Here is a 26,899-nt window from a genome sequence, read left to right on the forward strand (position 1 = left end):
GTCACAATGTTTAATCACCTGCTCTTGCACTGTCATACAATTCATTCAGAGACCTGGGTACGGTCACAAACCACTTTCCCATACTTTGTATATTTCACTCAACACCTTGGACAATATCAAATGCAAACCAACTCATACACGTGACCAAGAATCAGACCCAGAAACACAACCACTTGTTCTCACAGACAAATTTCTTCATATGACACTTTGAGATAGGGTTTCTGTACTTTTAGCAAGGTTAAAAATCTTTAGATTTGCCTCTTCTGGCAGATAATCTGTACTAGTTTCCACCTCTCTCAGTCAATTCTGGTTTCTCGCACCCCACAATGTCGCTTCACGCCTCTCCCACGCATACAGGTAAGGCTCAGGATCAGCTCTGCCTGGCCCAGGTATCTGTTTCATCCATCAGGGTCCATCAGGGAGACCAGCCTCCTCCCTTCTCTCGACGGACACCTACCGCAGCCAACCGCTCCTGCTAGTCATAGGTAGACCCAACACAAACAGCCTCCCACAAAACTTTACAAACTCACTGCCCGCATAGTCGCGCCACCCACAAGCACTCGTAATCAATCACAGGTCTCAAATGGCTCCTCACTCCTAAGCCACGTTATATTACACTTCACAATCACTGCGCGTGGCCCCACACGGGTATACAGCACGACCACTATTTCAAACGGTCTCAGAAACTACTTTCCTCATTCAGGACACACTCAGTCGGTGTAACATATACAACCTCTCCCTCTCGATCAAACTCACCCTCGGCCACTCGCACCTTCGGACTCAGAAAACATATCTCGCACTGCCACCTTACAGACGAAGGCCGGACCCCTCCGCATCCGACAACAATTCCCTCAAACCACAGCACGTGCGCGTCCACCTTGAGAGGTAGGGACAGCCACGGTGCCAGGCTTGAAATCCGCCCTCAGAGGAATCCGAGGACCCGGATTCAGACCGAAATTTCGGGTCTGAGCCTTGGAAAGGGAGAAGTGGTAGCGTCACTCCAGGCCCGATGAAACTGCGCAGGTGCATCCCGAAACCCGGTAGGAGATTTACCACTTTCAGCTCCCCGGCGCTTTCCTTTTGGACTACGTTTCCCAGAGGACACAGCGGTTCAAAGCTATTTCCGGTAGGAACGTTGGCTGACTGGTCGGCCGCAGAGGCAGGTGAGGGCTTTTTACTCGACCAGCGGAGTGTGCAAGGCTAAGCGTGCGGCCTCACCTGGAATGCAAATCATAGAATATGAACCAGAGCACTTCCTGAGGATGCTGAAGGTAAGGACTCCTGGCGTTCCAGGCCTGGGCAAGAGGAGTGTCTGGAGTGTTAGGCCTCCAAAGTGCAGGAGCTGCTCTAGGAGGATAGATTGGGTTGTTGTGAGTGCGTGAAGGAAACTATGAGTTTGTCGCCGGACTAAGTATATTTGGCCGTTTGTTGTGAGAGCGACTGGATTCGGATCGTGCTTTTGTGACAGTGTAATTGTTTGCGTGGCCATTTGTGTGAATGGAGTTTGTATGTGGTTGTGACCATGATTGCAGGTGGCTATTTGTGTGAGCCTCAGATACTTGCATAAAAGAAAAAAAGCACAATTACACAAAGCGTTACACCCAGGCTCACGTAATCAGGCAGTTAGGGAGACATTCCAGTATTTAACTGTAGATTCATACTACACAAAGCCAAAAAGACATAATACAACCCACGTTTATCATCATCCCACTACCCCAGACGCAGACACACATATATAGTAAAACAAAAACAACCACTCCCCAACCACAAACTGCCCTATGCCTACTTAGCCGTCATCCCCAACAGTTATCTAAGAGCTCAAACACATCACCAAGTGTCATAGAATCGTAGTTACCATGGTCACAAACAATGTCTACTCCACATCACACACAAGGTCACACAAAGTTTGAGCTTCAAGAAAGGCCTGATGGGGGGCACCTGGCTGGCTCAGTCAATAGAGCATGGGATTCTTTTTGTTGTTGTTGTTAAAGATTTTTTGAGCATGGGATTCTTGATGTTGGGGTTGTAACTTCAGCTCCACACTGGGTTTAGAGATTACTTAGGAAAGGCCTGGTGTCTCCTAGTTCTTATCTACCTCACTACTTCCGCCATTCCCCTTAGAAACACCTAGGGTAGGAGGAAAGAATGGCGCTGTTGCACATCCAGAATCAGTGTCTAAGATGATTAGGTGCTGCTACTTATCAGAATGTTCATATAAACTTTTAAAATTCTTTTGTTATATTACTTTATTTAAAGTAAAAGTTAGCTATAATTCTTCAACCACTCTAAACATTTTTAAAAAGATTTATTTATTTATTTTTAAAGATTTTTTTATTTATTTGAGAGAGAGAGAATGAGAGATAGAGAGCACGAGAGGGAAGAGGGTCAGAGGGAGAAGCAGACTCCCCGCTGAGCGGGGAGCCCGATGCGGGACTCGATCCCGGGACTCCAGGATCATGACCTGAGCCGAAGGCAGTCGCTTAACCAACTGAGCCACCCAGGCGCCCCGATTTATTTATTTATTTATTTGACAGAAAGAAAGGGAGCATGTGAGCAGGGAGAGGAACAGAGGGAGAGGGAGAAGCCGCCCCACATGGGGCTTGATCCCGTTCAGATCATGACCTGAGCCGAAACCAAGAGTGAGATGAATAAACCGCCTGAGCCACCCAGGCGCCCCATCTTTGAACATTTTATTACAAGTGCTTTCACCCTCCTTATATGCATACATATATGCTTATGTATGTATGTGTTTTCCCCGAAAGATTAGACCACAATACACATTGTTTTGTAATTCTTTATTACAGGATATTTAGGTCTTTTGTATGTATTCAGGAATAAATTTCAGAAGATTTTCCAGGATGCTTCCAGGTGTGCTTTCTCACCAGGACTTCAAATTAAAGTCTCAAGTATTTATTTTGGTTTGGAATTTTTTTTTTTAAGATTTTATTTATTTATTTGACAGAGAGATAGAGAGAGAGAGAGCACAAGTAGGCAGAGAGGCAGGCAGAGGGAGAGGGAGAAGCAGGCTCTCCGCTGAGCAGGGAGCCCGATGCGGGGCTCGTTCCCAGGACCCCGGGATCATGACCTGAGCTGAAGGCAGACACTTAACGACTGAGCCACCCAGGTGCCCCTGGAATTTTTTTTTTTTTTAATAGAGAGAGAGTGCGTGTCCATGTGCGTGTGGAGGTGGGGGGACAGAGGGAGAGAGAAAGAATTTTAAGCAGGCTCCAGGCTCAGTGCAGAGCCTGACACAGGCTGGATCTCGTGACCTGAGCTGAAATCAAGAATCCATCGCTTAACTGACTGTGCCACCCAGGCGCCTCTGGCCTGGAAATTTTTGTTTTGTTTATTTCTTCTTTTTGTCTGGGTTCTATCAGTCTCTATTTTTAAAATTCCTGTGAGTCATGCATTAGGGCTTTTGGGTTGTTTTCTATTTCTCTAATCTTTTTGTAATGTCCATTTCCTTTTATTTTTCCTCTTAATTCAGTGAAGATCTTGTCAGGATAGGTCTGAACAGGTTGGTTGTGTCCATTTTATCATAGAGTTGGGACACTGATCTGCCTAAATCTTTCCTGCTAAAAAGCCTGGGCCCAGTCTTTCTTGACTCCCTTCTACTATACCTGGCTTCCCTTCTTTTTTGAGTAAGGTTGGGATTTGTCCGATTTCCCTCTAATCTTTCATGTATGTGTGTATGGAGATTGGGCATAGGAGACATGCAAGGGGAAGAAAAATGTCCTTCTGTATTAGCACTTTGGCAGCTAAGAAGCAAGATCATCTCATGTCTTTTTTTTAAACCCCTCTCATCCAGCAATATTTTCTTTGGACTGTGAGTTTCTTCTAAAGTGGAACTAAGAAGAGGACTAATACATTGAATTCTAAAAAAGAAAACAATGGCCCATGTAAGTTAATTTTTTTGTTCCTAATGTCTTCTTTTTTCTATAGTCCTATGAATATTTGCATTCTTTATCCTGATATTGTTGCCTGATTGAATATCATACAATAACTTACTAGTGAGTGTTGGTTTCAGAACTTCAAGGTCTTCCTCCTCTCCTTTCTAACCAGTGTTCTTATAATCATTCAATAAATCATTTTTCATTTCTCATATGCTCAGACCTCTGCCAGGAGAAGGAGAGAACAGAAATAGTATTCTTTTGGAAAGGGAAATACTGATGTTTCTCTTGTCAGAACTTTGGTTTGATGAGGTGATTTAACAAATATTACTTCTAGGTAACTACGAATAAATCAGTGGGGGAAAAAATCCGACACATACAAATCATCCCTTGTGGAACTTAACTTGTAGTGAGAGAGACAAAAAATACATTTATATAATACCAGACTTAAGATTTAAGACCCACGGATATATATACACGTATATATATAAACAAATTAACAAAAACAATTACAAGATAAAACTAAGAGCAAAAAATAAATATATGTCCTACAATAAATATATATGAGTTTTAAGTCAAAAAAAGGCTTTTAGATTGAGTCTCAAAGAAAAACTCAACTCTCTGTACTTATGAGACTCTGAGACACTTAAGTGACTTAGAAAGTTTAATGAAAGGATGGATAAATTATAACAAACAAATGGAAACTAAAAACAGACAAAAATTCAGGACACTATATATGGCAAAGAAGGATGCTATGTAATTCTAAGGTATACATTTCAAAATGAAGATAACATAGTTATAAATGCACATGTATCAAATACCACATTTCTGTGTGCAGATAGGAAGGCAGAAGAAGAAGAAAGTAGTAGAGGACACTAATTAATCCTTTCAGTCAAAGTCAGGCCAAGTGGACAAATTTAGTAAGGATAAAACACTCTATCAAATCTACCTAATTGATATATAGTCAGTTCTGTATCCTAGTAATAATAATTATACATTCTTTTCAAGTGTTCATAGATCAATCAGGAAAAATAACATATTAGGCTACAATAAAGTCCAAGTAAGTAGAAATGATAAACCATATCCTTTGAACATGATGAAATACAGCAAGGATTTAATAACAAAATCAGAAAAATAAAGTTACTCTTACCAACAATTTGTAAAATCTGTCTCAATAACTCCTGGATCAAAGAAGAAATATAATCTAAAAGTAAAGAATTTCTGACACTCTGTGATAGCACTATATTTTGGAACCCATGGGATTTTGTTAAAGTAGGACTCTAAGGGCAAAGTTACAGTTTTAATGCTTCTAACAAAAATAATGAAAATACATAAGTTGAAAGGAAGTAGAAGGAAATATGGAAGGAATTTATAAAGATAAAAATTGTATGTGTTAGAAAAGAGGAAAAACTTATCATTAATAAGATAAGACAGATCTCAAATTAGAAAAGAGAAAGTGCAATATAAAAATTTAAAAAGGGGAAAATCCACAGAAACATAATGCAGAGTACTAACCACTATACGATCACGGCGTGCCACCTGCCAGGTGACGAAAATCCACAGAAACAAAGGAATCAAAAGAATCTTAAAAAATACTTTATTGGATTATTTGCAAATACATTTTATTTATCCACATATATACCATTTTTAATTGCTCTTCCTTCTTGAGATCTGAATTTCTGTTTGGTATGATTTCTTTTGAGCTTGAAGAACTTCCTTCAGCATTTCCCATGGTTTGTCTCTTTTGATGATACTCTCAGCTTTCTTAATATAAAAATGTCTTTATTTCACCTTAATTTATAAAATAAATCAGGAAATACATCCTTTTCTATTTTCTGGAAGAATTTATTGAATTGTAGTATTTCTTCCTTAATTGTCTGATAGAATTCAACAACATAGGGATCTGTGGTAAGCACAATAATGACCTCCAGATATGTCTGTCTACTTGCTTATCCTGGAACCTGTGAATATGGTACCTTATGTGGCAAAAGGGAATTTGCAGATGTTATTAAATTAACGATTTAGAGATAGGGAGGTTATTTTTGATTATCTCAAGAATCAGGATCAGAGGGAGATGTGAGAATGTAATATGTATACTCCTGTTAGAGAACTGCAATGTTACTGGCTTTGAGGATGGAGGAAGGGGGCCCTGACCCATGTAAGTGGCCTCTAGAAGCTAGTCAAGGCAAGGAAATAGACTCTTTCCTAAAGCCACCAGAAAGGTACAGAGCCCTGCTGACACCTGGATTTAGTCTAGTGCAACCCTTGTTGGACTTCTAACATACAGAACTGTAAGATAATAAATTTGTTGTTTTAAGCTACTATATTTCTTACAGCAGCAATAGATAGTGAATACACCATCTGAATTTGGAGTTTTTTTCATGGGGAGACTTTAATTTCTTTAATTAATATAGGGCTTGGGGGGCTTTTTTTTTCTTTCTTTCTTTTTTTTTAAGATTTTATTTAGTCGAGAGAGGGAGAGAGTGTGAGCACAAGTGGGGGGAGGGGCAGAGGGAGAAGCAGACTCCCTGCTGAGCAGGGAGCCTGATGCGGGGCTTGATCCCAGGACCCTGGGACCATGACCTGGGCCAGCCAAAAGCAGATGCTTAACCTACTGAGCCACCCAGGCATCCTGGGTTTTATTTCTTCTTGAATCAGATTAGTAATTTGTGTCTTTCAAGAAACTCATTTATTTCCATTTAGATGTTAAATTTATTAGCATAAAGTTGTTTATAATATTCCCTTATTAACCTTTTTTTTAAACAGAATGTTTTATTGACTTTCCCTTATTAACCTTTTAATGCCTGTCAGATCTATAGTAATGCCCCCCCTTAATTCCTGATGTTAATAATTTGTCTTTTTTTCTTGATCAGTATACTAGCAATTTATCAGTTTTATTGATCTTTTCAAAGACTAGCTTTTAGTTTTACTGATTTTTCTCTCCAGTTTGCCCTTGCTTTGATTGCTACTTTGATTACTGATTTTATTCTTTCCTTTTTTCTGCATAATTTTCTCTTACTTTTGAGTTCAAAATTCCCTTTTTTCTTTTACCCATGGGCTACTTAGAAGAGTGTTCGTTAACTTACAAATTTTGGGGGACTTTTTCAGATCTTTCTGAGAATTCATTTTTAATTTATTTAATTCATAACTTAATTCTGTTGTGGTCAGAGAACATACTCTGTAACATCAGTCCTTTTAAATTTATTGGGACTTGTTCTATGGCCCAAAATGTGGACTATTTTGGTTAATTCTCAATGTGCATTTGAAAAAAAAAAAGCATTGTTATACTATTGTTGGATAGAGTGTTTATTCCCTAGGTCAAGTGTTTTGTGAAAGTACTCAACTCTTCTCTATCTTTTCTGATTTTTTTTTGTCACTCGGTCTATCAGTTAACTGAAAGAGGACTTTTTTTTTTTTTAAAGATTTTATTTATTTATTTGAGAGAGAGAGAGAATGAGAGATAGGAAGCACGAGAGGGAAGAGGGTCAGAGGGAGAAGCAGACTCCCTGCTGAGCAGGGAGCCCGATGTGGGACTCGATCCCGGGACTCCAGGATCATGACCTGAGCTGAAGGCAGTCGCTTAACCAGCTGAGCCACCCAGGCGCCCTGAAAGAGGACTTTTGAAACCTACAAATACAGCTGTTGATTTGTCTGTTACAGTTCTGTAAGTTTTGCTTTATGTTTTGAAATTCTGTTAGTAGGTGCATATTTAGGATTACTATGTCCTTTTTTTTTAAGTTTATTTATTTATTTTTAAGTGATCTCTACACCCAGTGTGGGGGTTGAACTCACAACCCTGAGATCAAGAGTTACATGCTCTTCTGACTGAGCCAGCCAGGTGGCCCAAGATTCCTATATCCTCTTGATGAATTGACACCTTTATTATGAAATGTTCCTTTGGTAATATTCTTTTTCCTGCATTCTATTTATTAATATAACTGCTTCAGCTTTCTTTTATTGTCATTTCATGGCATATCTTTCTCTAGCCTTTTATTTTAACTTAAGTGTATCTCATATAACAGCATATAGTTTGGTCTTAACTTTTTTATCCAGTCTGATAATCACCGCCTTTGAGTATCTAGACCAGAGGCTAGCAACCTGTGGTATGCTGGCCAAATCCAGCCCACAGCCTCAAGCTAAGAATGATTTTGTGTTTCTGAAGGGTTATAAATAAAGAAGAATATTTGATAGGGACCATATGTGACTCATAGAGCCTAAAGTATTTACTATCTGAACCTTTTCAGAAAAAGTTTGCTGACTTCTCCATGGACTGTTTAAAGTGAATGTAATTATTAGGTTTTAATCTATTATCTTGTCATCTAGTCTTCCTTTTTTCCCTGATTTTCCTGCCTTCTCTTGGACAAGTTTTATATTTGCTTAGTATTCCATGTATCTTCACTACTTTTTAGAATTCCATTTATCTCCATTATAGGATTATTAGCTATACTATATTTTTACTGTTTTATTGTTTTAGGGGTTGTTCTAAGGTTTCCAGTGTGCTTTTAAAAAGAGCTTATTACAGTCTTATAGTAATTATACAACTTCACAAATAATGCAAAAATCTTACAGCTAGATACCTACATTTTCCCTTCGTATCTTTTTTTTTCTATTGTTCTCATCTATTTTATTTCTAAATGCATTAAAACCACAAAGCTTTCTCTTCTTTAGATGGTCAATTATATTTTAAAGTAATTATGAAATGAAAATGGTATCTTTTCTATTTACCCCCAAATTTATTATTTATAGTACTCTTCATTCCTCTATGGATAGAAGTTTTTACCTAGTATCATTTTTTTGTCCCCCTGAAGAACTTGCTTTAACATTTTTTGTAGCACAGGTCTTTTGGTGAAGAATCCTCTCAGGTTTTGTTTCTCTCGAAAAACAATCCAAATAAAACCAAACCCACCAAAGCTTTATTTCCCTATCATTCTGAAAGATTTCAGCTGGATATAGAATTATAGGTTGACAACTTTCTTTCAGCATTTTAAAGATACTGTTTTGTCATCTTGCCTCCATTGTTATTAATGGGAATTAATCTTTGATTCCTATTGTTGTTCCCCTGTGCATAATGTGTCTTTTGTAGGAAAAGGAGTCTGGTTGCTTTTAAGATTTTTTTTCCTTATCCTTGGTGTTCAGTAGGTTGATTATAGGTATAGTATTCTTTGTTTGTTTGTTTTTTAAGTTTTATTTATTTAAGTAATCTCTATACCTAATGTGGGGCTTGAACTCACAACTCTGAGATCAGGAGTCCCACATTTTCCCAACTGAGCCAGCCAGGCGCCCCTAGCATTCTTTGTTTCATGTTACTTGGGATTCGTTGAGCTTCTTGAATCTATGGGTTGCTTTTTTAAAAATGAAATTTGGAAAATATTTTGCCCATTGGTTCTAAGGATTTTTTTTGCCTTGTTTTTCTCTTTTGAATCTCCAGTTACATGTATGTTGGATTGCTGGTGTCTCATAGATCATTATGGCTCTTTTTTTTTCCCCCAGTCTTTTTTCAGTCTGGATCCTCAGTGGGTGATTCCTACTGAATTGTCCTGAAGTTTACTGATCTTTTCTTCTATTGTGTTTAATCTGCGGCAGATTCTTCCAGTGAATTATTTATTTCTTGATTTTAGGATTTGCCTCAGGTTTTTAAATCTTTGCTAATCTGAACATCTGAATTATTTATTGGTGTTTCTATTAAGTGATTTTTCTCTTGAGTATGGGTCATATTTTCTTCTTTTTTTTTGCATTTCTAGTAATCTTTTACTAGTAATCATTTCCAATAATTTTTTATTGTATACTCAATATTGTATATTATATATTGTTGACTCTGACTCTGGATCTTGTTAATCCCCTCTTAGAAGAAGTTAGCTCTACCAGATAATTCATATAATTATACATAATATAAAGCATGGTACTTAAAACATCATGGTACTGGTGTATAAATAGATCAAGGGAACAGAATAGAAAAAATTAGAAATATACCTGCATATGGTAATTGAATATCAGTAAAAGTGATATCTCAAAACAGCAAGCTAAAGATAGACTTTTTTACTGAGATATAATTGGCATGTAACATTGTGTTAGTTTTGGGTGCACAACACTGGGTGGTTTGGTGTATGTATATGTTATAAAATGATCACCACAGTAAATCTAGTTAATATCCATTAGCACACATAGTTACATGTTTTTTTCTTGTGATGAAAACTTTTCAGATCTAGTCTTTTAGCAACTTTCAAATATACAATATTTTTTTTAAAGATTTTATTTATTTATTTATTTGAGAGAGTGAGAATGAGAGAGAGAGAGAGAGAGAGCACATGAAAGGGGGGAGGGTCAGAGGGAGAAGCAGACTCCCTGCTGAGCAGCAGGGAGCCCGATGCGGGACTCGATCCTGGGACTCCAGGATCATGACCTGAGCCGAAGGCAGTCGGTTAACCAACTGAGTCACCCAGGCGCCCTCAAATACACAATATTAATAGCTATAGTCACCATGCTGTTCATAATATCTTCAGGGCTTATTAATTTTATAATTGGAAGTTTATAACTTTTGACCAGCTTCATCCATTTCACGCCCCCATCTCTGACAACCACCAATCTGTTCTCTGCATCTATGAGTTTGATTTTTGTTTTCTGTTTTTAGATTTCACATATAAGTGGCATTTGTTTTTCTCTGTCTGACTTATTTCACCTATTATAGTGCCATCAGGGACCATCCAAGTTGTTGGAAATGGTAGGATTTCCTTTTTTTTTTTTTTAAGATTTTATTTTTATTTATTAGAGAGCACAAGTAAGAGGCGGGGCAGAGGGAGAGGGAGAAGCAGACTCCTGCTGAGTGGAGGGCTTAATCCCAGGATCCTGAGATCATGACCTGAGCTGAAGTAAGGTGCTTAACTAACTGAGCCACCCAAGTGCCTCCCCACCCTTTTTTTTAAAGTAGATTCTACGCCAAGTGTGGAGCCCAACACCGGGCTTGAACTTAGGACCCTGAGATCAAGACCTGAGCTGGGATCAAGAGTCGGACACTTAACCGACTGAGCCACCCAGGTGCCCCTCCTTTTTTGTAATGGCTGAATGATATTCTTGTGTATGTGTGTGTGTATATCACATTTTCTGTATCTATTCATCCATTGGAGGACACTGGGATTTTTTCCTACATGTTGCTCATTATAAATGATGCTGCAGTGAACATGGAGGTCCCAATAGCTTTCCAAGTAGATATTTTCATTTCTTTTGGGTAAATACCCAGAAATGGAATTGCTGGATCATATGATAGTTCTATTTTTAATTTTTTTGAGGAATCTTCATATTGGTTTCTGTAGTAGGTTCACCCATTAACATTTCTCACCAATAGTACACAAGGGTTCCCCTTTCTCCACATCCTTGCCAACACTTGCTATGTCTTGTGTTTTTGATAATAGCCATTCTGAGTGTGAGGCAATGTCTCATTAGGGTTTTGATTTGCATTTCCCTGATGATCAGTGATTTTGAACATGTTTTCATGTACCTGTTGGCCATTTTTATGTCTTTTTTGGAGAAATGTCTACTCAGATCCTCTGCCCATTTTTAATTCAGATTATTTGGGGTTTTCTGCTATTGAGTTTTATGAGTTCTTTATGTTTTGATTATTAAACCCTTATCAGATACATGATTTACAAAAATTTTCTCCATGTAGGTTGCCTTTTCATTTTGTTGATGATTTCCTTTGCTGTGCAGAAGATTTTTAGTTTGATGTAGTCCCATTTATTTTTGCTGTTATTGCCTTTGCTGTTTTGGTATCAAATCCAAAAAGTCATTGCCAAGTACCTTTACCACCTATGATTTCCTCTAGAAGTTTTATACTTTCAGGTTTTATATTCAAGTCTTTAATCCATTTTGAGTTGATTTTTATGTATGGTATAAGATAGTGATACAGTCTAATTCTTTTTCATGTGGCTGTCCACTGTTCCCAACATCATTTATTGAAGAGACTGTCCTTTCCCCATTGTATATTCTTGGCTCCTTTGTCATAAATTAATTGACCGTATATGTGTGGGTTTCCTGTTCTGTTTCACTGATCTATCTGTCTGTTTTTATGCCAATACCATACTGTTTTGATTACTATAGCTTTGTAATGTGGTTTGAAATGAGGGCATGTGATGTCTCCAGCTTTGTTCCTTTTTCTCAAGATTGCTTTGGTATTTGAGGTCTTTGATGGTTTCATAGAAATTTTAGGATTATTTGTTGTATTTCTGTGAAAAATTCCATTGGGAGTCGAAGGATTACATTGAATCTGTAGATTGCTTTGAGTAGTATGGACATTTTACCAATGTTATTTATTCCATTCCTTAAGCATGGGATATCTTTTCATTTACTTCTGTCTTTCTTTCATCAGCATCTTACAGTTTTCAGTATACAATTCTTTTACCTTCTTGGTTAAAGATAGTCTAGGTAGCCATTTTGGAAAATAAAGCCCAATCTGTATTTCATCTACCATATAGGATAAACTCCAATTAAATTGAATGATTTAATTTTTAAAAATGCAATCATAATATTACTAGACTAAAACATGAGACTATTCCTTCATAACTTTGATGTTCAGAAGGACTTTCTAACTAGGATTCAGAATTTTAGGAACTAAAAGAGAAAGTATTAACAAATTTGATTACATAAAAATAAAAAACGTCTGCATGGCAAGAATCACTGGTAAGAAAAGTCAGAAGAGAAATTACAAAATGGGGAAAGTATTTACAATTCATATATAGGCACTGAACTTATCATCTAATTTGTAAAGACTAAGAAATTTGAAAAAGAGACCAATGGCCCAGTAGGAAAAGAGTCAGAGGACATGAACAGAAATTTCACAGAAAAAGAAACATAAAAGACCCCCAAAAAGAAAAATACTCAACTCATAATTCAAGAAATACTATTTAAAATTCTATTGACATATAATTTCTTTATCATATTAAATTGATAAAAACAAAATGTTTTGACAAAATACTTTGCTGCCTTGGCTGTGAGGAAATGGGTACTCTCATATATTGCTGGTGTCTGACAGAATGGTCCAGCTGCTGTAGTGGGAAACTTGACAGCATCTACCAGAATTACAAGTGCATTTTCCCTTTGACCAAGCGATCTGATTTCTGAGACTCTCTGGTACAGATACACCTGTATGTATACAAAATGACATGTTTACAGGAATATTAATTGCACTATTGTTTGTTAGAGCAGAAGATTGGAAACAACCAAGTGTCCATCTAGAGATGTTTGGTTAAATAAACTATGATAAATACAAAAAATGGAGTATATGTACCTATAGAAAAATAAGGAAACCATTAACTTTAGAATTTAAAAATCAAGTACAGAACAGTGTATATATTATAGTATGTTACCTTCTGTGTAAAAGTATAGAAAATAATATATATATATGTATATTTGTATTTGCTTAAAAACATTGCAAAGATATCAAAGAAACTTAGGAAATTGCTCATCTGTAAGGGGTTATGAGGTGGAAGACAAAATGGAAAGGACAAGGTGGGCGTAAGACATCTGAATGTTTATTTAAGAAAGGGAAACAAAATATAAAAATAAAAACTCGTCATTAAGGTTGGTGATTTTCTCTAATCATATTCAGTTACGTAGATACAGTGATAGAGTAGGAAGAGAGATAGACTTATCTAGGATTCAGGCTTTGCTTATTAGCAAGTATGAAAAGGAAGTTCACATCAGGCTCATTATGAAGTTGGATGATTAGCTGAATATAGACTTTAAGTTGGGTGAAAAGGGGAGAAGAGAAGGGGCGCCTGGGTGGCTCAGTCGTTGAGCGTCTGCCTTTGGCTCAGGTCATGATCCCAGCGTCCTGGGATCAAGCCCCACATCGGGCTCCCTGCTCCGCAGGAAGCCTGCTTCTCCCTCTCCCTCTCCCCCTGCTTGTGTTCCCTCTCTCACTGTTTCTCTCTCTCTCAAATAAATAAATAAAATCTTTAAAAAAAGGGGGGGGAGAAGAGGTATGAGTGTGGTGAGTGACAATGTAAAGGTGTCCAGAGAGAAAGACAGTTGATATTTTGGAGACGATGAAGTTACTATTAATGATGATGTCTGGGATAGTGCTACAAAGAGTGAACTAGAGTGGAAGACAAGCTCATTGGAGAGGAGGTGAGGGAATTGGGAAGCCAGGATGATAGATGGAATACTTAGATAGATATTTGAAATCACTGAGAATTAAGATAGGAGTAGTATTGGAGATGGTGGCACTGAGCCAGGAGCGAAAATTCCTGAGGGGGCAAAATCTGCATGTTAGCACATCACTGCAATAGGTAGAAATAATGCATGTATAGTTTGATGAAATGATGACATTAGATTTTAGAGAAGGAGGGACAGTTGCTGGCACCGGCAATGAGGAGAAGAGAGGACAGAGTGAGACTGAGGACAGAGTGAGACTGTAGGAGAAAAACCAACCGCCCAGTTGAGATGTCCTCATAGGAAATGGTGTTGTCAGGGGAAAATGGTTAATTGAATCACACATGGGAAATCTTTGAACTTTTCCACAATTTTGACTTTTCTAAATAGACATCATGGGAATTGGTGTAGGGTGTTCTCACTGGGTGGAGAGACATTTTTATAATCCAGCTTCAGAAGTCACATAGTCATTTCTGCTATACTTTATAAGTTGAGTAAGTCACAGCTGTTTTCCCAGGATCAGGTTCAAGGGCAGAGGACACAGACCTTATACCAATGGTCATGGCATGGTCATGGTCAATGGCATGTCAAGGTTACACTGAAGAAGAGCGTATGGGATGGGAGTTGTTTTATCTATCCTTGGAAAATACAATCTGCACTGGATATTTACTAAAGAATTTGCATGAAAAGTAAAAATGGTTATGACATAATGGTCATAATGATGAAGAAAAATCTTCAAGTCCTTTTTCTCAAGTTGGAGGTTTTCATAAGACATTCTGGAAAGATTAAAAAAATTCCAACTATTTAACTTAGTTGGAAACCTCTACTTATTTTTTTTAAATTTCTAGATGACTGATTTTCCATCCTATGCAAGAGGATGTGTCTGCAAAAATTGAATTTTTAAGAACATGGAAGCACTCTGCTTCATTTCCATTAAATTTCTTTTTGACCCATGTCACAAGCTTCCACCTTTGCCTGTATACTCACTACACACTATATGTGTGTGTGTGTGTGTGTGTGTGTGTGTGTGTGTGTATATATATATATATATATATATATATACATACTGTCCCTTTCCTGCATGCTTTCGTTTAGCACCTCTTCTTCCTTTTGAAAAATATTTCTTATAATTTCAAAAAATAGTACTGTTATTTGTCATTTTAGGGGATGGTGATGTTCAAAGATGTGGCTATAGATGTCTCTCAGGAGGAATGGGAATGCCTGAACCCTACACAGAGGAATTTGTACAAAGATGTGATGTTGGAGAACTATAGCAACTTGGTTTCACTGGGTAAAGTTATCTGCCTCTTATAATTTAGAATCTATTTCTTGGAATTTCTCCTTTCTTTACCATGAATTTTAGGGCTACCTTTCAAATAACTAGATGAATTTTTTCTTTGCATAAAAATGTGCACGCTTAGATGGGGGTGCATCTTCATTTTCCCCATCCTTAACCCTTCCTCTGGTCCTTATAATCAATGTTCTTCCTTGGTGATTAAAGAACAGAATTGGAATTCTGTGCCATTAAAGCTTATGCTTAATTATTTAATTATTTAATGTTAATAAATTAATTGTTAGTTAATGGTCAAAGAAACCGCTTCATCTTTTGTTTCATTTGCACTGTGCTAAACCTGCAGGTGCACTAGAGTAGGTTAAAACTAAACACATGGGGCCTGGGTGTGAAGCTCTTTAGCTTTCCCAATTAATGTAGTGATGGACTGGATCAAGAAATATCACTTACTATTTAGTGCTCAAATGAACACTATTCCATTTCCTACAACAAATGTGCTCTCTTTTAAACAATTTGCATTTGGGAGTTACATTCTAAGAACTTTTTATTTAACATTGAAAAATATCTGAAATAAGCATACTCAAGAAGCTGTTTTTTCCACATAGCGAAGTAGAGATAGAAAGCTTATCTAATTTAAATAGCATTTTATCACCTATTTATTTGTTTTTTTATCTTGAGTTTACCTGAATATTAGTGTTTAATTTATTCTTTTTTTCAACTGCAGACTTTATCAAATACGATTTTGTGCTATAGTTTATTTTTTTTGATCAATTCTAAACCATAGTATTTGGGTACTTTGATTTCCACTTCATCTCCATTTCTTTTCTTATAACCAGGACTTTCTATATCTAAGCCGGCTGTGATCTCTTCATTAGAGCAAGGGAAGGAGCCCTGGATGGTTGTGAGGGAAGTGACAGGAGGACGGTGCCCAGGTGAGTGAGCAATGATCAGGAGGCAGGAAGCTATTTCAAGGAGTAGGCCCACTGGTCAGAATGTTGGGCTAGTAAGGTTATTTTAGACAAATTAGGGAAAACCTGATTTCAAAACTAATTATAACACTGTGTAGTCAGACTGTGGCACTGGCATAAAGACGGACATACAGATCAGTGGAATAGAATAGGGGCGCCTGAGTGACTTAGTAGCCTAAGTGTCTGACTCTTGATTTCAGCTCAAGTCATGATCTCAGGGTTGTGAGATCGAGCCCCACATTGGGCTCTGTGCTCAGCATGGCATCTGCTTGAGATTCTCTCTCTCTCCCCCTTCCCCCACTTGCACGCACTATCTCTCTAAATAAATAAATAAAATCTTTAAAAAATAGAATAGAATAAAAAGGCTGGAAATAAACCCTCACATATATGACCAAATGATTTTAGATAAAGGTGCCAAGACCATTCAGTGGGGGAAAGGACTATTTTTAACGAATGGTGTAGGGAAAACTGGATATCCGTATGCAAAAGAATAAAGTTGGATCCTTACCTTATGCCATATACAAAAATTAACTCAAAATGGATCAAAGAACTAAATCTAAGACCCCAAACTAGAAGAAAACATAGGGAAAAAGTTTCATGACATTGGGTTTGGCAGTGTTTTCTGGGATATGACACCAAGCAAGGTACAGGTAAACAAAGCAAAAATAGACAAATGGGAGTACACCAAACTTAAAAATGTCTATTCATCAAAAGACACAGTCAACAGTATTTATTAATTTTTTAAAAAATTCCTTCAAGTTGCTTTATGAGGTAATAGGAATACCTTTTTTTAAATGTTACAGTAGTGGATCAAGAACATATGTTCTAATGGTATAGTAGGAAAAATTAAGGTTGATTAGAAATTGGGAAAGTTAAAGAAAATTACATTGAGGAAGTAGAGATAGCAGAGGTTTGGGCACCTAGGTGGCTCAGTCAGTTACATGTCTGCCTTTGGCACAGGTCATGATCCGAGGGTCCTGGGATCGAGTCCCTCATTGGGCTCCCTGCTCAGCGGGGAGTCTCCTTCTCCCTCTCCCTTTGCCCCTCACTTGTGCTCTCTCTCTCTGAAATAAAAAAATACTATAAAAAAAAAGAGAGAGATAGTAGAGGGTTGACTGGGAAGGAAGGAGGTCATCTAGGAAAGTATAGGGTTCTGGAGGCCAAGAGCGGGGCCATACTACAGATGAGTGGTCTTTGATAATATCTGTGAATCAGTATTAGTGCTGCAGAACTGTGAGAGAGTATATTTCTGTTGTTTTAAGCCACGCAGTTTGTGGTTCTTTGTTATATCAGTCCTAAGAAACTAATATGGAAGGAATCATGGAAAAATGATATATACTCTAAGTGTTTTGTTTTCATTTAAAGATGCCATTCTTCTATCAGTTTTTGATGCCTGACCACGCCTTTCTTTTCACATAGGTGTAGTGGTTTCTTTTTTAAAACTTTTAATTTTAAGAGCCACCTGGGTGGCTCAGTCAGTTAAGCGTCTGCCTTCAGCTCAGGTCATGATCCCAGGGTCCTGAGATCGAGCCCTGCATTGAGCTCTCTGCTCAGCAGGGAGTCTCCTTCTCCCTCTCACTCTCCCTCTGTGCTCTCTCTCTTTCTCTCAAATAAGTAAAATCTTCAAAAAAAAAAAAAAACTTTGAATTTTGAAATAATTATAGATTCACAGGAGGTTACAAAGAAATGTACAAGGAAGTCCCATGTACCCTTCCTCCAGCCTCCCCAGATGTTAACATCTGGCACAACAGTACAAGATCATACTGAAAAATTGACATTGGTACAATCCATAGAACTTTTTCAGACTTCTGTGTGTATAGTTCTATGCAGGTTTATCACATAGTCTTGTATCATACCACAGGAGTCAAAATAGTAGTACTGTCACCATAAGGCTCCCTCCTGTTTGTTATTGCTATACCCATCCCATTCTCCCTTGTTCCTAACCCTTGGTAACCACTAATCTCTTCTATATAATTATGTTATTTCTTGAATGTTATATAAATGGAATCCTACAGTATGTCCTTTTGAAGTTGGCTCTTCTATCTCATGTATATAGTACCTGAATGTAAGAATATATATATTATATGAATATATAATTCATATAATTATGAATTATATGTGTATATATACACACATATACATGTTCCTTATATTCATGTAAAAGTGTGTACATGAAAATAAATCTGGTGGGCGCCTGGGCGGCTCAGTTGGTTAAGCATCTGCCTTCGGCTCAGGTCATGATCCCGGGGTCCTAGGTTCGAGCCCTGCGTCAGGCTCCCTGCTCTGCGGGGAGCCTGCTTCTCCCTCTCCCTCTGCCTGCCACTCTGCCTGCTTGTGCTCTCTCTCTCTGTCAAATAAATAAATAATAATAATAAAAAAGAAAAGAAGTCTGGGATAAAGCTCAAACATGTAATGAAAGGAACTGCCAAACTATTTTTCACAATGGTTTTACCATTTTATGTTCCTACCAGCAATATGGGAGTGATCCAGTTTCACTGAATCCTAGCCAGCATTTGGTGTTATATCTGTTTTTCAGGTTAGACATTTTGATATGTGGGTAGTGATATCTCAATGTAGTTTTTTTTTTTAAGATTATTTATTTATTGAGAGAGAGAGAGAATGGTAGAGAGAGAGCATGAGAGGGAAGGAGGTCAGAGGGAGAGGCAGACTCCCCGCTGAGCAGGGAGCCCGATGTGGGACTTGATCCCGGGACTCCAGGATCATGACCCGAGCTGAAGGCAGTCGCTTAACCAACTGAGCCACCCAGGTGCCCCTCAATGTAGTTTTAATTCGAATTTCCTTAATAGAAAATTTTGTTGAATATCTTCTCATGTGTTTATTTGCTATCTGTGTATCCTCTTCAGTGACATGTGTGTTCATGTCTTTGCCCATTTTCTAATTTGATTATTTGGTGTTTTAATGTTGAATTTTCAAAGTTCTTTATGTATTTTAGATAGGCCTTTGTGGATTTGTGAGTTAAACAAATATTTTCTTCAAGTCTGTAGTTTTTCTTTTCAACTTTTTACCAAGGTCTTTTGCAGAGCAAAAGTTTCTAATTTATGTAGCATCTAATTTGTCCTTTTTTTTAAAAGATTTTGTTTATTTATTTGACAGAGAGAGACACAGCGAGAGAGGGAATACAAGCAGGGGGAGTGGGAGAGGGAGAGCAGGCCTCCCGTGGAGCAGGGAGCCCAATGTGGGGCTCGATCCCAGGACCCTGGGAACATGACCTGAGCTGAAGGCAGACACTTAACAACTAGCTACCCAGGTGCCCCTAATTTGTCCATTTTTAATCTTATGAATTGTGAGGGTTTTTTTTTTTAATTTGATGTCAAGCCTAAACACTTCACTTAGTCGTACATCTTAAAGATTTTCTCCTGTGTTTTTCTATAAGTTTTATAGTTTTACATTTTTCATTTAAGTGTATGGACCATCTTGAGTTCATTTTTACAGATGTGAGACTTTAGGTCAAGGTTAATTTTTTTTCCCCCATGGATGTCCAGTTGCTCCATCACCATTTATTTAAAAAGTTATCCATTGAATTGCATTTTCATCCTTGTCAGAAATCAGTTGGACACATTTATGTGGCTCCATTTTTGAGTTCTCTGTTTTGTACTATTGATCTTTGTGACCCTCTGCCGGTACTATACTTTAATTACTGTAAGCCTTAATACTGGAAAGAGTGATTCTTCCCCCTTTGTTATTTTTCAAAATTCTTTTGACTATCCTTAGTGCTCTTTTCTATGCATATAAATTTTATTTATTTTTATTTTTTAAAGATTTTATTTATCTGAGAGAGAGAGAGAGTGAGCATGAGTGGGGGGAGGGGCAGAAGGAGGGGGAGAAGCAGACTCTGTGCTGAGCAGGGAGCCTGAAGAGGGGGCTCGATCCCAGGACCCTGAGATCATGACCTGAGCTGAAGGCAGATGCTTAACCACCTGAGCCACCCGGGCACCCCTATGCATGTAAATTTTAAAATAAGGTTGTCTGTGTCTACAGAAAAAACTTGCTGATATTTTCATAGGAATTATGTTAAACCTGTAGATGAAGTTAGAGATTTAACATCTTTACTCTGTTGAGTCTTCCAATCCATGAACACAGTATGTTTCTTCAAGTATTTTTTTTCTGATTTCTTTTATTAGCATTTTACAATTTTTATCATATAGATCCTGTACATGTTTTGTTAATTTTTTACCTAAGTATTTTATTTTTTGGGAGCATTTATAAATGATATTGCCTTTTTATTTTGGTTGTTGCTTATTGTCAATGTATAGAAATTAAATTGATTTTGTATGTTGATCTTGTATTCTGTGACCTTATTCAACTCAATTATTTCCTTGTAGATTCATTATTGTAGACAGTCATATCATTTGCAAATAGTTTTATTTCCTTCTTTTTCCAAACTGTGCCCTTTATTTTCTTGCCTTATTGGAATAGCTAGAACTTACAGGGCTGTATTAAATAAGGGTGGTAATGGGGTTCCTGGGTGGCTCAGTCGTTAAGCATCTGCCTTTGGCTCAGGTCATGATCCCAGGGTCATGCGATCAAGCCCTGCATTGGGCTTCCTGCTCGGCAGGAAGCCTGCTTCTCCCTCTCCCACTTCCCCTGTTTGTATTCCCTCTCTCGCTGTCTCTCTCTCTCTCTGGCAAATAAATAAATAAAATCTAAAAAATAAAATAAAATAAATAAGGGTGGTAAGAGTGGACATCCTTTTTACCAATTTTAGAGGGAAAACATTCAGGATTTGGTCTTTTACCATAAAGTATATTAGCTCTAGGTTTTTTTTTAAGATTTTATTTATTTATTTGACAGAAAGAGACACAGCGAGAGAGGGAACACAAGCAGGGGGAGTGAGAGAGGGAGAAGCAGGCTTCCCATGGAGCAGGGAGCCCGATGCGGGGCTTGAACCCAGGACCCTGGGATCATGACCTGAGCCAAAGGCAGACGCTTAACGACTGAGCCACCCAGGCGCCCCTAGCTCTAGGTTTTTAGTAGATGCTCTTTATGTTCTTTATGAGTTTGAAGAAGTTCCCTTCTCTTCCTGATGCCCTGAGAGCTTTTTTGGTTTAATTTAGTTAATTAACATAGAATGTATTATTTGTTCCAGGGTTACAGGTCTGTGATTCATTAGTCTTATAAAATACCCAGTGCTCATTAAAACACATACCATCCCCAATGTCCATCACTCAGTTACCCCATCGCTCCACCCCCCTCCCCTCCAGCAACCCTCAGTTTGTTTTCTATGATTAAGTGTCTCTTATGGTTTGTCTCCCTCACCCTAAGAGTTTTTTTAAATCATAAATGGTTATTAATATGATCATGGGATTTTTTTCTTCCTTAGTTGTTGATATGATGGATTACATTGATTGATTTTTAAATATTGAATCAGCCTTTCAAACCTGGAATAAATCCCACTTAGTCATTGTGTATCATTCTTTTTATTCATTAATGAGTTTGGTAAAATTCAATTGAGGATTTTTTTCATCTGAGTTCATGGGGGATGTTGGTTTGCAGTTATTTTGTGTGTGCTGCCTTTGTCTGGTTTTGGTATCAGAGTAATAATGGCCTCATAAAGTACTTGGGAAGTGTTCTCTTCTGTTTTCTGGAAGGAACTGTGTGCAAGATTCTGGGAATGTTTGGTAAAATTCTTTTTTTTTTTAAAGATTTTATTTATTTATTTGAGAGAGAGAGAGAGAGAGCACATGAGAGGGGGGACGGTCAGAGGGAGAAGCAGACTCCCTGCCGAGCAGGGAGCCTGATGCGGGACTCGATCCAGGGACTCCAGGATCATGACCTGAGCCGAAGGCAGTCGCTTAACCAACTGAGCCACCCAGGCACCCCTATTTGGTAAAATTCTTCAGTGAAACCATGTGGACTTGGAGATTTTTGGGATCTACTAAATTATAAATTTGATTTCTTTTTTTTTTTTAAAGATTTTATTTATTTGAGAGAAGAGACAGAACACAAGCAGGGGGAGGGGCAGAGGGAGAGGGACAGGGAGACTCCCCACAGAGTGTGGAGTCAGATGCAGGGCTCAATCCCAGGACCCTAAGATCATGACCTGCCGAGTCAGATGCTTAACCGACTGAGCCACCCAGGCACCCCAAATTTGATTTCTGTAATAGTTACCAGACTACTCAGATGACCTATTTCATATTGGCTGAGTTTTGGTAGTTTCAGATTTTCAAGGAATTGGGTCCATTTCTTGTAAGTTTTCAAGGTTATGAATATAAGGTTATATGTTTCTTATTAACCTTGTAATTCATTGTGTGTGTGTATATATATATACATGTATATCATATATAAAATCATGTATACATGTCCTCATAATCCTTACAAATTTTTTGTTGTTGTTGAGACTTTCTCTTTCACCCATGAATTATTTAGAAGTGTGTTATTTGGAGGTGTCTGGAGATTTTCCTATTGCCTTTCTTTTATTTATTTAGAGTTTGATTCCATTACGGTCTCATGTGAAAGAGGGAACAGTCCACAGTCTTCCCTTATTTTTTACCCCAGTAGCAATTTCAGGGGTTCCCAAGACAACCCTTAGATAATTCACTAAAGAACTCATAGAACTCACTGAAAGCTGTCATCCTCACAGTTACAGGTTTTTACAGCAAAGGGATACAAATTAAAATTAGCCAAGGGAAGAAACACATGGGCAGAACCCAGGAGGTTTTCAGACATGGAGCTTCGGTTGCAGTCACCCGGTGGATTCATGGACAGTGCTAACTATTCCCATCAACTGTGTGTAACTATATGCATGTAGTATTGCCAAATAGGGAAACTAACCTGAATCCTGGTGTCCAGACTTTTATTGGGCTCTGGGTTGGCTGCCCGTTCCTTTCATTTTCCAGCCTCTCAGGAGGTAGAGCTGATACCTTTAGATTCCTGTTTCTCTTAAGGAGAATTGGTACCACATGGCTCAAAGCCTACATCATAAATCCCACTGTTAGACTGTCTGGTAGCTGTGGTCCTAAACAAAGACATTGTTTGTAGAGATTTTCTCCCTGGAGATGACGACAAAAGCCAGATCTCTCTTTGGGCAAGTTTAAATTCTTTACTATACATCATAGAATATACTCTGGGTGATTTTGACTTTTAAACTTAAGATTTGCCTCATGACTTAGAATAAGGTCTGTCTTGGGGAATGTTCACTGTGTGCTTGGAAACATTGTGTATTCTGCTGTTGTTGGGTGGCATGTTCCATAAGTGTTGATTATATCCTATTATTGATAGTCTTTTTCAGTTCTTCTATATCCTTGCTGATTTTCTGTCTGGTAGTTCTGTCAGTTGCTGACAGTAGGGTATTTGAATCCCCAGGTGTAATAGTGCTTTGTCTCTTTCTCCTTTCAGCTCTATCAGTTTTTGCTTCATGTATTTTGAAGCTCTGTCAGTGGTACTTACTAGATTTCTTTATTCTGAAGTTGTATCTTTAAATATTTTTATCTGATATTAATATAGCTATTTCTACTTTCTTTCTTTTTTTTTTTTTAAATTTATTTATTTGTCTCAGAAAGAGAGAGAGAGAGCACAAGTAGGGGGAGCGCCAGGCAGAGGGAGCGGGAGAAGCAGGCTCCCCACGGAGCAGGGAGCCCAATGCGGGACTCGATCCCAGGACTCTGGGATCATGACCTGAGCTGAAGGCATCTGCTTAACCAACTGAACCACCCAGGAGTCCCTAATTTCTGCTTTCTTTTGATTAATATGTACATGGTCTATATTTTTCCACTCCTGTTTTCAACCTACCTATGTCATGTTTGAAATGAGTTTCTTATAGTCACCATGTTGGGTCATATATTTGTCCATTGTGCCAGTGTCTGTCTTTTAATTGTGATTTAGTATTTTAAAGTTATTTTAAAGTATTTTAAAGGTATTTATCTTTAAAATAATTATTGAAAAAAATTATTGATAAGTTAAGACTTATATCTACCATTTTTTTCTTTTTTTTGTTTTTTTTTTCTTTTAAAGATTTTATTTGAGAGAGAGAGAGAGAGACAGGGAGAGAGAGCACAGCGAGCAGTCGGGGGAGGAGCAAAGGGAGAAGCAGACTCCCTGCTGAACAGGGAGCCTGATGCGAGACTTGATCCCGGAACCCCAAGATCGTGACCTGAGCTGAAGGCAGATGCTTAACCAACTAGGCCACCCAGGCACCCCAGCCATTTTGTTGTTTTCTTCTGTTTCTTGTTCTTCTGTTTCTTTTTTCTTGCCTACCTGTGAGTTACTCAAACATTTCTAGAGCACCATTTTGATTTATGCTTTTTAATATGTTGCTTTATTTTTATTTTATTGTTTTCTCTAAGTATTAGCATATATGTACATACCTATCACAGCCTGCTGGTTTTGATGTTTTACCACTTCAAGTGAAGCGTAGAAACCTTACATCCATTTAGGTCCCTTTATCCTCCCCACTTTTTTGGTATAATTGTTTTAAGTATTTCTTCTACAACATTGATCACCACAAGAGATAGTGTTAAAATTTTTGCTTTACCATCAAATAGGACTAAAGGAACTCATGGGGTAAAGGATAGCCTGGTATAGTTTTTTCTATTTTGCTCATTCTGTTATTCTTTTCTTTCTGAAGGTCTAAGCCTTCTTCTGTTATCATTTTCTTTGTTTTGGGAGAGCTTCCTTTAGCCACTCTTTAAGGGCATGTGTGCAAAAACAAATTTTCTTAGTTTTCCTTTGTCTGAGAATGCCTATATTTCTTCTTTGTTCCTTAAGAATAGTTTCATTGGCGGGCGCCTGGGTGGCTCAGATGGTTAAGCGTCTGCCTTCGGCTCAGGTCATGATCCCGGGGTCCTGGGATCGAGTCCCGCATCGGGCTCCCTGCTCCTAGGGAGCCTGCTTCTCCCTCTGCCTCTCTCTCTCTCTCTCTGTCTGTCTCTCATGAATAAATAAATAAAATCTTTAAAAAAAAAAAAAGAATAGTTTCATTGGGGGCGCCTGGGTGGCTCAGTTGGTTAAGCGACTGCCTTCGGCTCAGGTCATGATCCTGGAGTCCCAGGATCGAGTCCTGCATTGGACTCCCTGCTCAGCAGGGAGTCTGCTTCTCCCTCTGACCCTCCCCCCTCTCATGTGCTCTCTCTCTCTTTCTCATTCTCGCTCTCTCAAATGAATAAATAAATAAAATCTTAAAAATAAAAATAGTTTCATTGGAGGGGCAGCTGGGTGGAACAGTCGGTTGAGTGTCTGACTCTTGGTTTCAGTTCAGGTTGTGATTTTAGGATTGTGAGATTGAGCCCACACTGGGCTCTCCGCTCAGCTTGGAGTCTGCTTGAGTTTCTCTCTCTCTCCCTCTGCCTCTCCCCCTCATGTACTCTCTCTTTCTCTAAAATAATCTTTTTTAAAAAAAAAGTATAGTTTCAATGGGTATAGAATTTGAGGTTCACCGTTCTTTTCTTTTAGTACTTGAAAATTATTGTGCTGTTTCTTTTTGGTCTCCATGGTTTCAAATGAGAAATCTAGTTTTTTGAATTGGTATTTCTTTATCATCAATATATAATATGCATTTCTATTTTAAAGACTTCTTTCTTTGTCTAGTTTTTAGAAATGGATGTCTTGGTTTTCAGTTCTTTGGATTTTTCTTAATAGGTATTTGCTGAGTTTCTTGAATCTATGGATTTGTGTTGTATGAAATTTGGGAAGTTCAACTGTTATATCCTTTAATACTTTTTCAGTCCCACAGTCTTTTTCCTGTCCTCTGGGACTTGGATGATATGGATGTTGGATCTTTTGTTATTGTCCCACAGGGAATGAGGCTGTATTTTTTTCTTTAAGTCTGTTTATCTTTGTTTTTCAGATGAAGTAAATTCTGTCTTTAAGTTCACTGATTTCTAGCTTCTGTTATGTCTACTCTAGAGACCAGTAGTGTGTCTTTTATAACAGCTATTATATTTTTCATTGCATTTACTTCTTTTTTGTAAGTACTTTTTTTTTCCAGAAATATGCTGTTTTTTCATTTATTTAAAGAGAGTTTGTAATTGATTGTCAGTGCGTTTTTATGAAGACCACTTTAAAATCCTTGTCAGGGGGCGCCTGAGTGGCTCAGTCAGTTAAGCATCTTCCTTCGGCTCAGGTCATGATCTTAGGGTCCTGGGATCAACCCTACGTCACTGGGCTCCCTGCCCAGCGGGGAGTCTGCCTCTCCTCCCTCTGCTTCTCCTCCCACTGGTGCTGTCTCTCTCGTGCACACTCTCCCTCTTGCTCTCAAATAAATAAATAAAATCTAAAATAAGAATAATAAATAAAATAAAATAAAATAAAATAAAATAAAATAAAATAAAATCCTTGTCAGGTAGTTCCAGCATCTAATTAATCTTGGTATTGGTCTCAGTTGATTGTCTTTTCTCCTTCAGAGTTTGGTTTCCCTGGCTTTTGGTATGACAAGTGATTTGTATCATGGACATTTTTGTTTTTATGTTAAGAGAGTCTTGATTCTATTTAAGTCTATTTAAATCTATTTTAGCAGGGAGTCATGCTATTAGGTTTAGTGTATAGGTCTGTTCTACTTTTGTAAGCTTTAGTTCTAACGGCAGCTTAGTTTTCAGAGCCCTTTCAATGCTATTCTGATATGCTCTGTATCTTTGGTACTGCTGGGAATCCTG

The 26,899-nt window shown here is 37.9% G+C and overlaps 1 protein-coding gene across 2 annotated transcripts in view; it reads left to right on the forward strand.

Moving 5' to 3' along the window:
* The first annotated feature begins 1,133 nt into the window (after positions 1-1,133).
* The window catches only part of ZNF461 (zinc finger protein 461), a 36,904-nt gene continuing 11,138 nt past the window's right edge, over positions 1,134-26,899 (forward strand). Inside the window, exons 1-4 of one of the 2 annotated variants that reach the window (XM_027617837.2) lie at positions 1,134-1,271; positions 3,809-3,899; positions 15,177-15,324; positions 16,161-16,256. In XM_027617837.2, the coding sequence (XP_027473638.1) occupies positions 15,201-15,324; positions 16,161-16,256 (220 nt within the window). In that variant the 5' untranslated portion in view covers positions 1,134-1,271; positions 3,809-3,899; positions 15,177-15,200. The remainder of the gene's footprint in view (positions 1,272-3,808; positions 3,900-15,176; positions 15,325-16,160; positions 16,257-26,899) is intronic. The other variant, XM_027617836.2, reaches the window with a different exon arrangement.

Source organism: Zalophus californianus, chromosome 17 (genome assembly GCF_009762305.2).
Source record: "Zalophus californianus isolate mZalCal1 chromosome 17, mZalCal1.pri.v2, whole genome shotgun sequence".
In the NCBI taxonomy this organism is placed as follows: domain Eukaryota; kingdom Metazoa; phylum Chordata; class Mammalia; order Carnivora; family Otariidae; genus Zalophus; species Zalophus californianus.